Source organism: Electrophorus electricus, chromosome 11, assembly GCF_013358815.1.
Source record: "Electrophorus electricus isolate fEleEle1 chromosome 11, fEleEle1.pri, whole genome shotgun sequence".
NCBI classification, from domain to species: Eukaryota; Metazoa; Chordata; class Actinopteri; order Gymnotiformes; family Gymnotidae; genus Electrophorus; species Electrophorus electricus.
In genome coordinates this window covers 5,200,141-5,215,932 of record NC_049545.1, presented here as the reverse complement: position 1 = coordinate 5,215,932, position 15,792 = coordinate 5,200,141, and the positions used below count along the sequence as shown (strand labels likewise).

The 15,792-nt window shown below is 42.7% G+C and overlaps 1 protein-coding gene across 6 annotated transcripts in view; it reads left to right on the top strand.

Annotated features, from left to right (window-relative positions):
- The window catches only part of kat6b (K(lysine) acetyltransferase 6B), a 29,017-nt gene extending 16,586 nt beyond the window's left edge, over positions 1-12,431 (top strand). For 4 of the 6 annotated variants that reach the window (XM_027017605.2, XM_027017607.2, XM_027017604.2 and 1 more), the window contains 11 exons: positions 519-1,456; positions 2,152-2,273; positions 2,381-2,490; positions 2,590-2,731; positions 3,439-3,600; positions 3,933-4,026; positions 4,862-5,093; positions 5,946-6,105; positions 7,113-7,334; positions 8,119-8,413; positions 8,540-12,431. In XM_027017605.2, coding sequence (XP_026873406.2) covers positions 519-1,456; positions 2,152-2,273; positions 2,381-2,490; positions 2,590-2,731; positions 3,439-3,600; positions 3,933-4,026; positions 4,862-5,093; positions 5,946-6,105; positions 7,113-7,334; positions 8,119-8,413; positions 8,540-11,199 — 5,137 coding nt within the window. In that variant the 3' untranslated portion in view covers positions 11,200-12,431. The remainder of the gene's footprint in view (positions 1-518; positions 1,457-2,151; positions 2,274-2,380; positions 2,491-2,589; positions 2,732-3,438; positions 3,601-3,932; positions 4,027-4,861; positions 5,094-5,945; positions 6,106-7,112; positions 7,335-8,118; positions 8,414-8,539) is intronic. The other 2 variants (XM_027017609.2, XM_027017610.2) reach the window with 2 other exon arrangements.
- Positions 12,432-15,792: the final 3,361 nt, after the last annotated feature.

The following is a 15,792-nucleotide window of genomic DNA, read 5'->3' as shown; positions in this document are numbered from 1 at the left end:
AAAATGTCATGTTATGTAAGAATCATGGCCATGGTGAATGTATCTGTTTACTGGTCTAGTTAGAGTTAATGGAAGAATGTTCTTGGCTTTTTAAAAAGTTATTGGCTTTCGTGAATGCAGTGTTTTAATTTGTAGAACCCTGTCATTTGTCCAACTCTTTTTAAACAACCTGTAATACAATTACACCACCCACATGCCTACTTCATCCAAATTAAGTAGCTAACAAGGTAAATGTGTAAAAAGTGGGATATTGGACTTGCATATGGAGTAAATAAGTGAAAATGAAATACTTGGGTACAGAAACATAAAACGTTGTGCTGTTAAAAATAGTAGGACAGGACAAGTAAAGTAATTAACTGTTACACCACTCATGGAATCCAATCTTAAACTTCTACAACTGTGTGGTTTTGTGGGTTTTTTGTTTGTGGCCTTTTTTTATTATTATTTTATTTATTACTACATTTATATTTTAGATAGAACGCTGACATTTTCATTTTACTTATTGACTCTTACTACAGGCCTGTCAGTGGTGATGCAAGATCCCTTGAGCTGTCAGAGAGAGAGGAACATGGTAGGGGTCTTAAGAGCACTCTCTGCACCCCACCCTCATCCAGCATCATTGCACCCACCACAGATGCCCGGAGCCGCTTGAGCCTCACCGATCCCCTTACATCTACCCCAGCCTCTCTCACTGCCCTCACCATGCTGCCCCCCTACAACAAGAAAACCAAAAGCCTCATTGACGGCCTCTCCAAATTTTTTACACCATCCCCCTTGGGCCGACGCGTGCGTGGTGAGGCGTCAGACTCTTCTGAGCATCATAGGCCTAAGAAACGGGGCTATGGGAAGCGGCTGCGCGATCCTCATTCCAGCTCGACGGCACCAGGTACCAGCCAAAGGTTAACTGCCCAATCTAGCATGCTGGCTACACCCAGCCCTTTACCGGGACCCAGCCCCAGCTCTCTGAACCCCGGTCAGTCCCCCTCTCCTCCCTCTGCCCACTCCCCGCAGAGCTCCTCATCCCAGTCTAGCGGCCCCTCCCTCAGCAGCCTCCCCGGCAGCAGCCAGCTAAAGGGACTCTTTGATGGACTGTCTCACATCTATGCCACTCAGGGACAGTCCCGGCAGAAGGGACTCCCCAGCTATGCACCGCCAAAGCGAGGGCGATGCACCCAGGACGCTTCCTCCTCACCCAAAACGCCTTTGCAGCACCACGGAAACAAGCCCATCAAAGGGTTCAGTAGCAAGCTAGCATCCGTGTCCTGCTCAGCCTCGGGCTGGGCACCCAAGAGAGGCCGGCCCTTTAAGACAGCGCACCATTTCAAACGAGCTCCCTTCTTGAAAAAGCACAGACTGCTAGGCAGGTTTAGGTTTAAGGCCTCCCCTCAGAGAGGGAACCCCACGCCAGGGAGGGGCAGCTTGGCAGACGGAAGAATTAAGCCTGACCAAAACCATGGTAAGCACAGGGCCTGAACTCCCAACGCGGCCAACCAGCTCTCACTTCTCAATCCTCTTAAGGCATTCTGCTTAATGCAAAATAACACCTTTTTTTTTTTTTTTTTTTTTTTTTTTTTTTTTCTTCTTCTCCTCCCCATTTATAATGACACCTTTTTTATTTCCACATTTATGTTCTGAAGCCACTAAATTGCAAACAACCGTATGCTGCTTTTAACTGGCTATTCAAGCGCTCATGCTTAGTTCTGCCTTTCAAACTTCATCATTTGAATTTAATTTTTTTTTTTTTTTTTCCCTTCCCTGTTTTAATCACACTAATGCCGAATGTTTCCATTTCCCATAACCCTTCTGTCTGGGCCCTTCTCTTTTTTTTTTTTTTTTTAAATTTATTTTAATTTATTTTTTGTCTTGTTTTTTTTTTCATGACCAACATCCTTTTTGTTTATTAAATATCATGGTTATAGCAGTCATATTGTGGTCAGTGTGTTTTTTTTGTTTTGTTTTGTTTTTTTGTTTTAATATATATGCTGTTTTGGTACTGTCAGTTTTATAAGGTACATTTATTAAAACGCATAGTATGTTACTCATTTTGCTTGGTTTTTATTGTGCTTGTTTCTGAAGTGGTTGTTTTTCTTTTTTGTTTTGTTTTTGTTTGGTTTTTTTTGTTTGTTTGTTTGTTTTTTTTAAATTTTGCAGTGTTAAATGCCTTGAGATGCCTAAAACGTGAGACTCAAGATGGAAGGATGCCTTCACCCAGTGATCAAGTAACTGAAGAAGACATTAAGATATTCAGGCAAGCCCAAGAGCTCACTGCAAAGGTGAGGGGAGATGTGCGCATGCCTACATAAATATGTTCATGCCTGTGTGTATACATAAACAAACGCATACATGCACAATAGCCCATGTTTGCTTGTTTTGCGAACAGAGGACTGAACTACGTAGCAGCGATCAAGTCCAGTATCCCTCGTTGATAGAGTTCGGGAAATATGAAATACAGACATGGTACTCGTCGCCTTATCCTCCAGAATATTCAAGGTAACTGCTCTATTACCATTAGATGAAAAATATTAAATAAATACCCGAGTCTTTTAATTAATCTACATTATTTAATTGATGAATGTGCCTTTACCTCAGATTACCGAAACTTTATCTTTGCGAGTTCTGTTTGAAGTACATGAAAAGTCGGAACATTCTGCAGAGGCATTTACAGAAGTGTGGCTGGTTTCATCCACCAGCTAATGAGATCTACAGAAAAGATAACCTTTCTGTGTTTGAGGTCAGTATATCCTCTTCAGTTTGTCTTTAAGCATCTGCATCCTAATTTAATCAAATCTACATTTGTAATGTCGCCAAGAGTGCCATATTCAGAAATGAAGGGTATTGATCCGCCAGGCTCAGCCATCAAACACATGTCAAGAGCTTGGATGGGAACTTGACCTGCATGAATTAACTAATTTTGGTTAACAGTGAGTTTTAACCCTCCCGGAGTTAGTAATCATCCAGACACTTTTTGAATGCTTAAAAAGCTCTCCAAATTTGGGTAGAAATTCATAGATCCTTGCAGGGTCTGTAATCATCATAAATTAGCACTGTTAATTTAATGCTCTACTATTTGCTGTCTTGTTGTTCTAATATTTGGAATGGGAAAATCTCTGTGGACTACAAGCAGAAGCCATTGATTCGTATTTGTCATTTCTGTAAATTGCACTTGGGACCTATCTGAAAGTTTCAGAGGTCTCTTAAGACCATTAAATAGACTGTAAAATGGCTTGGGTGCAAATGTGTTGAACAAGAATAATTGCCAGTTGTAATAAAAGCCTGTTATTAATTTCTGCATCAGGTGCTTTGAATCAGAACATTTTATCCAAGTTTAATTGAATTAAGCTGATTTTAAGTTCTGTGCTCAGCACAGCATAAATATAATCTTTACATATTGCAGCCATTTTTAAGATATAATGAATTGTCCTTTTCTGTCTTATTTAGGTTGATGGAAATGTTAGCAAAATTTTCTGTCAAAATCTTTGCTTGCTTGCAAAGCTTTTTCTTGACCACAAGACGCTGTACTATGATGTGGAGCCTTTCCTTTTCTACATTCTAACTCAAAATGATGAGAAAGGCTGCCATCTTGTAGGATACTTCTCAAAGGTACAAGATGCTCTGTGTATCCCATTTTATATTATGAAAGTTTTTTGTTTTTGTTTTTGTATGTGTTACTACAATTTCTCTACTTTAGTAATTGCTTACTGATGAGACCCTGTATCATTACTGGGAAGGATCCATGAACCTGTATCTTTTTTTGCAATGTACTGCTCATTGCTGTACATCAGCCTTCTACCAGAATCTGAGAAAATGCAGAGAAAACACTGCAGTTTTACTCGGTTCAGTTAAGGACAGCAGCAGGTGCAGTGAATTGCCTGCGTTGGCAGTGCTCTGACATACACACGTTTTTTCTCTCTCTCTCTCTCTCTCTCTCTCAGGAAAAGCTTTGCCAGCAGAAGTACAATGTCTCCTGCATAATGATTATGCCCCACTACCAAAGGCAAGGATTTGGGAGGTTCCTTATTGATTTCAGTAAGTTATTTATGAACTGTTTTTGAAGTCTTAGTAGCTTTATTTTATATGTAAGTCATCATCAAGAGGGTCATTGCTCCTAACTGCATACAGAACAGAAGGGGTATGTGGCCAAGTACACAATTAGCATGATTTGACACAATATAAAGATAACTGGCCATGCATTAATGTAGGTTTTTATTCTTGATTTTGAGAATTTCAAATGTACATTTCTGTAATTATTGTACAATAGGGCAATGTCCCTATATACTCATTGAAGTGTGACTGCTGTGTGGCCATCCTCCGAGAGCTCGTCCCAGGTGGCTGCATTAATGAAGCTGATAGCTGTTAATAAAAGCGTGCCGTGTGAGGGCTGCACCCCGTGTCTAATCATGGCTAAAGCAGCCCTTTAATCAGGCCCATTTCTCTTTGTTTAGTAATCACAGCCTACTCCTTACACCCACACCAGCCAGCTGATTCAGGGCGGGGGGGGGGGGGTGGTCTCCAGTCTGTGGGCCAGCATTGTGTCCTGCTGTACCCACCTCTAGTGCCTCCCGCGCTGTTACACCTCACAGCATGTATCCGAGTGTCTAGAGGAGGCTGAGGAGTGGCTGCAAACTGGCCTGCTCTTTGAGATGTGAGGCTTTTAAAACATCAGAACAACAGAGCCTTTGAAAAATGAAACATAAAAATCCTTCTGTGCCTCTGAGATCTACACAAAACCAAGATGCCGTGTTTGTGTAAACAAGACAAATAAAAGCTGCCACTCAACCAATCCGACATCACCCTTCATAAACCTTTTTTTTTTGTTTCCTCTCTCTCCCCCCCCCCCCCCCTTTCACTTTTCCCTTTCCAGGTTACTTACTCAGTAGGCAGGAGGGCCAGGCCGGCTCCCCGGAGAAGCCTCTATCAGATCTGGGTCGTCTATCCTACTTGGCGTATTGGAAAAGTGTCATCCTGGAGTACCTGCACAACCACCCAGATAAAAGTGTCAGCATCAAGGGAATGAGCAAAGCCACGGGCATGTGTCCACATGACATCGCCACCACACTCCAGCAGCTCAGCATGATTGATGTGCAGGATGGCAGGTTGGTTGGGCTCCCGTGCTGTCTGTCAGTCATACCCACAAACGCTTCCTGACAGACCCTGTAGTCTATAGATCAAGTCTTTGACATGTGATGCTATACCAGATTTTAAGCATACTAGGTAAACTGTAGCTTGTGCTTAGATGCTTGGATCATGGAAAACTGAATTTCCTTCATTTTATTAAAAAAACACATTTCAGAAGTAATATGGAAACATTGTTAAAGTTTCAAAATGCACCATTCACTCTCCCAGTCCGTACAGCCCACACACACACACTTTTTTATATATATATATATATATATATATATATATATATATATATATATATATATATATATATATAAAGGTACAAAAACAGCCCATTGTGAAATCACATTTTTCTGATGTCGTGATACTCATTTGCATATTACCCCCATTCACCTTACAGCATTCAGCCCTGCCCTCCTACCTTGCAGTTCTCAAGCATGTTTCATCTTGGTGCTTTTTAAATGAGGCACAGTATAAGGCAGCCTATCAGAAGAGAGCTCGATTCCTATCTGTCCTAAAGGCTCAGTAAGAGAAGCAGCCTGTTTTAATTCTATGGGTTAAAAAAAAGAGGATGGAAATCAGTTGTGTATTGATTGGCTGGTTGTTTTTGGTGTATAGTCACAGGTTAATTGTAAGGAAAAATATTAAAGAAAAGAAAATGTGTAGGATATAGACCCTTGAAAATGATTGTTGCTGCTTGCACACAGTTGTTTTGACATCATGATATCAAACTAAAATATTCTATAAACAGCCCAGTGCACCAGTACAGTGAGCCATGCATTGATGTCTTTGTTCATCAGAGCCTTTTGTTTTGTTTGCTTGGATAGATTTGTTGTTATCCGAAAGCATCAGATGATCCAGAGGCACATGGCACAGCTGAGGGAGAAACCACGTCTTTATGAGGTCGACCCCGAGTGTCTCATCTGGAACCCTGTTGGGTCAGTCTACAGAAACCCACTGGAGGGGCAGCAAGGACCAGAGGCAGAGGTAGGGGTCATCCTCAGGGTCTCATCTTATTAGAAAAGCTCTGTTAATTGTTCTTGAATGATTGGTGGCTTCTCATTGATGTTATAGGTGTCCCCATACTATATGCTTTCTTGGGCTACTATACTGGGTGTCTAGATATGCCACAAATACATTGGTGGTTTGGATTTTGTTTAGGCTGGCCTTGCAATACCATTCAGATTTATCAGCACTGACCACAATGATAAAGTACTTGTTTTGGGTGGTGTGGTGACTTATTTCTTTAATTTTTTTTTTTAACGGTTCCATGCTGTCTCGGAGTGTAAGGTCACCCTGGTGTAACTTGCATACCTTGCTTAGCTGGAAACATGGCTGTGGCCATACTTGGTTAACATTTTTTGCCCCTCTGATTCAAACAGTTGTGTGTTGTCTTTGTTAGGATCGCTACTACTGTGTCATTTTAGCCATATTTGACAAATATTCTCTAATAGTCCAGTAACCTCACTTGAATTCTGTTAACTTGAAATGCATTTGAATAGGCAGAGGATGGCTGCACTGTATGAAAACAAGGCTTGCTCTTTTAAATGGATCATGTTGTGTAGTTGGATCATATCACAATCATGAATTTGCTGATCAGTGCGGGTCACTCACTCCTATGCCGTTCTGCATCATTAGTTTCCAGATGGCACTCATGTAAAACTTTCTAAATATATCTCTTCATTTGGCTGTGAGTTCAGGCAGAGTTCACAGATATAGCCGAGAGCATTTTCTGAGTGCTAACTGAGCTTCCTGAGTGACCCAAATCAAATCTCTACATTATTAATACCCCTGAATGTCCCATGAAATGCAATCTTCCATGGATGCTTAAAAATAAATGTTGCTTAGATCAACAGCTTATCAGCAGGCAGTCTGTATTGCAGTAATCCTGGTAAATTAGAGTGGATGTCTTAGAAAGGTCATTTGTCTGTGGGGCTGCAGTCAGCGCAAACTGGTTAATGTAAGCCCCTGTTCATGTTTCTTATGAACAATAGATGGAGGACCCTGGAGAATGCAGTGCATCAACCACTGACATGAGAACAGGGATGACCTTCAGCAGTCGAATGCCTCCTCTCACCAAGTGTAAGAACTACAGCAGGAGTCACCCTGAGTCACTGTTCCCTGGCACCATTGAGAGAGACTTGGAAGTGAGTGAGGAGAGCAGCAGTGATGATGCTTCAGTCCAGTCGCAGTCTTTACCAGGGCTCAAGCGAAAGGTAAGTTTTGATCTTACTGCTCAACAATCTCTCTGAATGTCATTTTGCTGGACACCACTTTTTTGTATGCACCAGTTTGCAGGAATGCCTCATGTGCTCATGCATTTTGTTCTGAGAGTTATTGTCTTTCATGATTCAGAAATGTTATTCTGGATCTGTTTAGTATATTAAGTGAATGTCTCCTTATCAAAACAAAAGATTGTCTTTTGATGCAATGCTAAGATATTTACATTAGGATTAGCAAACCCCAGGATGTCTCAGGAGAGTGAGTGAACTCCAGTAAAGAGCATGTTGTGAGGAACCTGTGGTCACGCTGATCCTGCATCCTCTCATTTGGGGTTTTATGCTCACAGAGCCTTCCAAATGAATGGCCTGTGACTTAGACCCTGTGGTCTGAATGATGGAGCTTTGTATTTAGATCATGAGGTGGCCCATTCAGAATGTGGTTGCAGTTCCCTATGTTTAGCATCGTCCTTAATTGTATCCGTTTCATCCAAAACTGTCCTTTATGGTTTAGAGGTCACTAGGGACAATTTAATCAAAAATCTTGCCATGATGACCGTGTCTAACATCATGTCTGTGTCATCTCTCTTCACATATTACATGCTTCCTTTGGTGACCCAAAGACATGGTCGATAATAAGTTGCTCTTGGTCTGTGTAATTTTAGCAAAGAAGGCTGTTATTGTTTTTGCTGTTGAGAGTTTTTGTAATCTGCACATAAATGGCATTCCCTTTGAGAAAACATGGGAAGAAATCTGATGGTGAATATATTCCCTCTCCCAGAGAGGAGGCACTCTGCAGAAGAAAAGAGGCCGGAGGAGAGTGCGCATTAATAGCAGCGTCACCACAGAAACTATCTCTGAGAGGACTGAGGTGCTGGATGAGCCGTTTGACAACTCTGACGTGGAGAGCCCTGCGCCCCAGCTAGAGCTCTCCATCAGACGGGATGACAGTGAGGAAGAAGAGGAAGAGGAGAGGAGGAGAAGAGCAGCTGTGCGCAGGCCAGGCAGGCCAAGGAAGAGGGAGAGACAAGATGATGACAATCATTTAAATCAACATGAAGGAGAGAACGTAGAAGGTAATGATTTGTTTGTGTGTGTTAGAATGTGCAAGGTTTTGATTGATTTTTGTGCTTTTCTTTTTAAACTGACGTTTGTTGACTGCCAGTCACATGCAATTCCATGTTTTGATTTGATCTACGAAGGTATTACGGATGCAGTGAAAAAGGACAATCCTCGACCTGTGAAGCGAAAGAAAGGGTGGCCCAAAGGGGTAAAGCGTGGGCCCCCCAAGTGGAGGCTTAAGAAAGAGAGAAAGATGGGCTTTAAGCTGAACCTCTACACGCCTCCGGAGACGCCAATGGTCAGTGTGGAGCAGGAGCCAGAGGAGGAGCACATGGGCAGCCCTGCATCTGCTCCTGAAGACGGTGAGCCCTGCAAGGAGCCTGAGACTGTGGCGGCAGAGCTGCACACTTCGGTCTCAGAGACGCCCAGCCCTGAAGTGCAGGAAGCAGAACATGACGATGGTGAAACTCTCAATAAGCCTGACTCTGTGGATGCTTCTCCCTGTGGTGCTGAGAGTCAGGAGGCTGCACCAGGGCCTGTGGATTATGGTGAGCAGTCCACTGGGTATACTGAGGAGGGGAGGGAGCAAGAGCCAGAGGAGGCGCACGATTGCAGGGTCCCCCGTGGCCCGCAGGAGCGTGACGAGGAGGAAGAGGAGGATGAAGAGCCAGAACCCACTCATGTGGAAGATCATGATGCAGATGATGAGGATGATGGTCATGTGGATTCCAGTGAGCTGAGGAAGGAAGACCCTATACCAGTACCTGAGAGAGAGCCTTTGGATAACCCTGATCCTGCTCCGAGCCTGTGTGCCGAGGAAAACCTTCCTCTGCAGTGTTCGGGAGAGCTGGTCCCCGATAGCAGCCTCATCAACATGGCTGTGCAGGACAGTACTGTGGACTCAGAGCATCATCCAGACTCTGAGTCAGAAGAGGAGGAGGAGGAGGACGAGAGCATTCAGAATGTCCACCAGAAAGATCCTGGTCCTCTGACCCCGGCAATAAAGGAGGACCACAGTATTTGTCCAGAGATAGACATGGAAACCGCTCAGGCTGTCCAGTCCCTTACACAGGAGGCTGAGCAAGAGAGGCACTTCCAGGACTGTGTGGAGACCCAGGAGGCCTGCCAGAGCCTGCAGAGATATGTACACGTGGACCAGAGCCCTCAAATGACTCCTGTTGACGACTGCCAGCAGTCGGATCACAGCAGCCCACTGTCCTCCGTACACTCTCACCCCAGCCAATCCGTGCGATCAGTTAGCAGCCCAGCTGTGTCCATTCTAGAAAGCAGCTACACGCAGATCAGCCCAGAACAGAGCGCCATCTCTGTGCACTCCCTCCATAACATGGAGACCAGTCCGATGATGGACGTGCCTTCTGTGTCAGACCACTCCCAGCAGGTGGTGGACAGTGGCTTCAGTGACCTGGGCAGCATCGAGAGCACCACCGAGAACTACGAGAATCCCAGCAGCTATGACTCCACACTGGGCGGCAGCATTTGTGGCACCGGTGCTAGCGCTGGCGCCTCCTCCCAGAGCAGCTGTTCCTATGGCAACCTCTCCTCTGGTGGCAGCCATGGACAGAGCAGCTGTGCCGTGTCCCAGCAGATGGCCGGCCCCGTAGTGAACAATAGTGGCGCCTGCAGTATGCTCCAGCAGAACAGCATGAGCTCTCCACAGGGCTGCGGTGTCAAATCCCCTCAAGGCTGTGTACCAGAGAGACAGCCCAGTCACGGGCACACCCACGGACATGGGCACACGCACGGACACGCACACGGCCACAGTCATGGGCACCACCACAGCCACCACCATCACCACCCACACCCGCACCATCAGCATCAGCATCAGCACCACCAGCAGCCTCTGTCGCACTGCTCTATGTCTGCCAGCTTTCCTCCACCCATGCAGCTTCCCGACATCCCCGAGTCCAACAATCCCTCCACCAACCTAGGGCTATATGAGAGGATGGGCCAGGGCGAGTATGTGGGCGGGCATTACGCACAGCCCTCAGCTACGTTCAGCCTGGCTAAGCTCCAGCAGCTTACCAACACTCTCATAGACCACCCACTGCCCTTCAGCCACTCTGCATCGCACCCCATCACGTCTTACGCCAACAACAACGGCTCTGTGTCCTCGCAGCTCGGCCCTCACAACCCCACGCTCGTGTCCCTGTCTCAGCCTCCACATACAGTCACAGGCGGGGGTCCCCAGACACAAGCCACGATGACTCCACCTCCTAACATGACTCCACCCCCCATGATGCTGCAGCGCAACATGGCCACACCCAACATGAACTTGCCACCTTCCCAGAGACTACAGACACAAATGGCCCCTAAGAACCATCACCATCACCCCGTATCGATACGCTCAAAATCGGCCCCGCTTCCTCACCACCAACAGCAGATGTATGGCAGAGGTCCACAGACTGTAACCATGCAGGCGCCTAGCAGGACGCTCGCCATGCCACCTCGCGTGAACATGGGTGTGAACCTCATGCCTGCTCCGGCTTATAACGTCAACTCCATGAACGTGAATGTGAATATGGCGCCACTAAACGCAATGAATACATACAGGGTGACGCAGCCCATGATGAATGGGGGCTATCATGGCAACCCCACCTATATGAATCAATCTCCACAGTACTCTATGCAGATGGGCATGATGGGTACCCAGCCTTACCCACAGCAGCCCATGCAGGCTACTCCACACGGCAATATGATGTACAGTCCAGCAGGCCACCATGGTTATGTGAACACTGGCATGTCTAAACAACCCTTAAATGGGCCTTATATGAGACGATAATCGCTCATGACCTTTGTATTCTAAAGAGTCATGAAATGAAAGTCACCTTGATGACTTGTTCTTGTGTTGATTTTTGTTCTTAATGTTCCCTTTTATGGATTTTTATGAAAAAACCAGCACTTGGTAAGAATGCAAAAAAAGTTGTGTTTAATGGCTAATCTTTAGCTTTTTCCCTATTTATGGGAAGCCTTACATCAAAATTTAATGTAACATTTAAATGTACATCCTGTCGAACTGTATTGCAGTTTAATTGGGATTACATTGGGGTTTTTTTTGTTTTGTTTTTTTTAATGGTTTTTGTTTTGTTTTGGGACTTGCATTATGGAACCTTTAAATGTGCCTGCATTGTATGCCTTTTCAATGTAACTGTTTAGCAATCGCAAGGTTATGTTTTTAAGTCTGTACTCATGCCTTCATATTTAAATTATTGTAAATCTGCTTTTATATTTTTTTAAGTGTAAGGTGAAACTTAGCATGCTATAACGTCTTTGTTAGTGACAGTGCATCAAAGTAGTACTGTACAGTGTTGTGCTTAAAAGCAAGCAATTTTATATTAAATGTATGGCCTTGGTTAGGTTTCCCTCTTATGGAAGGAAAAATTAAACTATATTTTTGTTGATTCTAATACTGTAAAGATTTTAAACATCGTCATGTTTTTGGGTGTTCAGCTTCGAAGGTTCTATTGCTAATTGTGTATAATTTGTTACTTTTTAACAAGTTTCTTTACCTGAGGCAGCTTTCTGTTTTTATACAAACTAAAGCAATTTCAGTCAAAATAGCGAAGTAAATGTCAGTATTTGTACATGTAGAATTCTAAATAAAGCAGAGGGGATACAGAACCATTTCATAAGGCAGAGTTCAGAAATTGTCCATTTACTCCAAAGTTGGTCTTTTATGAAATGCCTTTAAACGTACATTTTCATTCCATCTGTAGATTTTTTTATCTTTATAAAACATCTGATTTATATTTTACTGAAATGTAGAACAGTAGCCTTGTTAATAGACAAAACAGATGGCATGTATAAAGGTAAATTGTATCGGTGTCTGTTTGTATAGCTTATTTTGTAGCCTTTGTACCTGTACAGAATGGCAGTTTGACGTAAGAGGGATATCCTGACTGTACTAATTAATGGAGCAACAGTCCTGTATTTATGAGTTACCTTTTTAGTCGGTCACTTAAATGCTGTACATTTTAGCATAAAATAAATTATGATGAGCCACTGACACTTAAACCTGGGTCTGGACTATCTGTGTAATGTTCAGCCTCTTCTCTGCCAGCTCTTTAATGGTGCACTGCAAGAACCATTCATCTGTCATTTTCATCCATTCAATATTTTTGTATATCTAGGAATAGTTGTGCCAGCCCTTCCTAATGCATTTACTTAAAGTATCGGAACTCAATTTTTAAAATATCCTCTCTTGGTCATATGGTAACAGATTAAAATTTTCAACAGAGATATGTGCGATCCTTAGAACTTTTGCTGAGAGAAACAAACAGCCAGCCACCCACCCCCTTATAAATTGATCAATAGAGGTGATCAAATTGCATCGCATCAAGTGTATCCAAATGCATAAATCACTTAATGACTGCAGAGTCTCTGGCTGTGTTTTCAATTTTTTGTTTTGCGCCTTTCTTCTGGTATTTGAACATCTGCTTGGAGCTGCTATGGAAATCCCCTGTTGGGCAGACTGCATCATCTTTCCTTCACATTTTCAATGGCCTTAACAACAATCATATCTTTAAAGATATACAAGCCAAAAATAGTGATCAACTTCTCGTAACAGTGCATAAGCAATTTACCCAAAACGATTTCAGTGCATGAGTGAACGTTTTGATGTCAGTCATTGAAACTGGTTCAAGTTGGTTTCGGTTAGTTTGAAATAGTTATTGTAAACTACTAAGATCTTAATCGCCACTGATGTAAGAAATTGGTATTCCTAGGTAGAGCTGTGTAAAGAGAATTGGGTTTAAAAAAAAAAAAAAAGTTGCACTGTGTATTCTGCTTTTAAGATTTAAAATTCTACTAAGCCTATTTCTGTGTCTTGTTTCTTCACCCATTTTCTGGGATGCTGAGTGGATGGTCAAGAAATCATTTGATAGAAAAACTCAGAAGTTAAAGTCCGAATGTCTTCTGCCTCCGCTCCATAGTAACGTTCATGCCATGGTAGTAGTCTGGACCTGTGGCAACATTATTCCATTTTCGCTCGGCTGCATTGAGGATGTTATTTTCCCAGGTTGTGGTGCTCTAGAACCGTCTTACTGGGAATGTGCATCAACAATTATTGAAATTGGTGATCATGTAGTGCAGTGGCTTATACCCACAGCCACTAAGCAAATTTAAGCATTGTATTAATTGTCCGCCACCCGTCCTTTAAGAGTCATCTCAAGTATTCCAAATTCCAAGCTGGGAGAGTATGTGTTTGGGGTTTGTTTGTTTGGGGTTTTTTTTGACTCTCCTTGTTTACTCAGTGCCAATGTAGACACAGCGGCAGACTTCACTGACGTGGATGTATACTGCTCCTGTGTCTTTCCAGAAGTTTCTCCAGCTCGTATACCCCAGGTGTGATGTACGTCTGGATCACAGAACATTGGTTTGCAAGTGTTTTGTTTTGCTCTGGTGTGTGTGTGTGTGTGTGTGTGTAAAATAAAACTAAAAAATCCTCTCCTTTTTATATTAAGACTTTAAAGCTTGATCATTTCATATGCATTTCCACTGCTATGATTATGGATAAATATATTTTCCAAATGTACTATAAATGGCTACTTCTATGATCAAATTAAATTAATATTTTGGTGCCTGATTACACTTCAACTCTCTTCTGAACTGATTACCATTAATTAGCAGCACACTGAGTTGAGGCATGTTATTTGGATTCTCCCCTGTAGATAGAGTACAGATACCCAGATAAACACCATCAGGTCTCGTAAGTACAGAGATGTTATGGTTATAGCCAAGCATATTAGAATACTTACAGTTTCTGCTGTTAAGACTTCATCCCCTCAGCATGGAGATTTTATATAAATAAATATAAGCAGGGCAATGGTAGCTCAGTGGTTAAGTTACTTGACTTGTAATCAGAAGATTGCGGGATTGTGGGTTGGTGGGGCTGTGGGTTCAGCCCCACCACTGTCAAGTTGCCACTGTTGAGCTCCTGAGCAAGGCTCTTCACCCTCAATTGCTCAAGTTGTACTCAGTCATAATTGTAAGTCACTTTGGATAAAAGCGTCAGCTAAATGAGGGAGAGAGTGATTCACAATAGTGAAGTACACAAGGTTTTCAGAGAAACAACATTTTTCAGAGGTCTCTATGTGATTCCAAAGTTTTAGCAGGAGGAACCAGTTTATATTAGAACAAGTAGATGTTTAAACATTCATTCCATGGAGTTCTAAAGTTCTGAGAGTTCTTTTTTGAGTTTCCTAACTTCTTTGCTGCCATAGGAACAACTGGCAATGCAAACAGATATGCCATTTATGCAATGTCCATTAGTATAAATATGCTTTGCCACTGGGAATAAGAAATGCATAATTCTGATCAGCAAGCCTTTATTGGTTTCTCCAGTGTAAAGCTGATTACATCTCTTACAAGTAATAAAGCAGACAGCTCCCAGGGTAATGCATGAGGTGGAGCAGGTGATAACAACCGATCCTTTTGTGCTATGTATTTTAATGGTGTTAATAAATTTGCATATAGCACATCTAGAGCAGTTCTGAGTGCTTCTGAAGTTATAAAGGATGGATCTTGGTTATGTCCACCTTCTATGTCCTCATAAGCACTTTGCTTGCACAGCTAATTAAGTATCTATCTATCGATGGATGGACTTGCATTCAAAGGTAGCTGGACTGTGTTGCTGAACTCCATGTCTTGTCAGCTCATAACAGGCACCAGATCTCATATGATAATTTTAGGCCATTAATGTATGAGTCTTGACCTTATCAGTGTGCAGCAGGGGCTAATATTATGGAGAAGAACATGCACAGCCCTAAGATCTTAACACAGTGTGCTGGGCAGTCAGCATAATGGATGTGCCCACTGCAGCTGGGCACCCCTGGCAAAGAGCCTGACTGCATTTCACTCTCACTCTCATGCCAGCTAATTATGTCATTATTCTGGTCACAATATCACTTAATCACTTAATTTGGCAGGTTTTCTCACAGGTCAGAGTGCAACATCACACCCTAGTTTGAAATAAATATATATATATATATATATATATATATATATATATATATATATATATATATATATAATGTTTTTAGGCTATTAACGTGTATTAATGCATGTAGTCAAAGTGGAATAAAGGTAACAAAACTAAATTCTAAATCTTTTTTTAGCATGGTGGCAGGAGGATGGCAGTACATCAAAAATAAATGAATAAAAAGGGCTGACTCCTCATGAAGGCCTTGCTAATGCAATAGATGTTCTATAATTGGAACATGCTGAGTCTTCAGATTTGCATTACTTACATATATTAAGTGTAGAAAACATTAAGTATGTCTGTTATATAGACTGTCCTAGCACATACAGCACAATTTGTGCCTTGTAATTCACCCATCTTAGGATCACAGTGGAAGTTAGTTGACCATGTATAAAA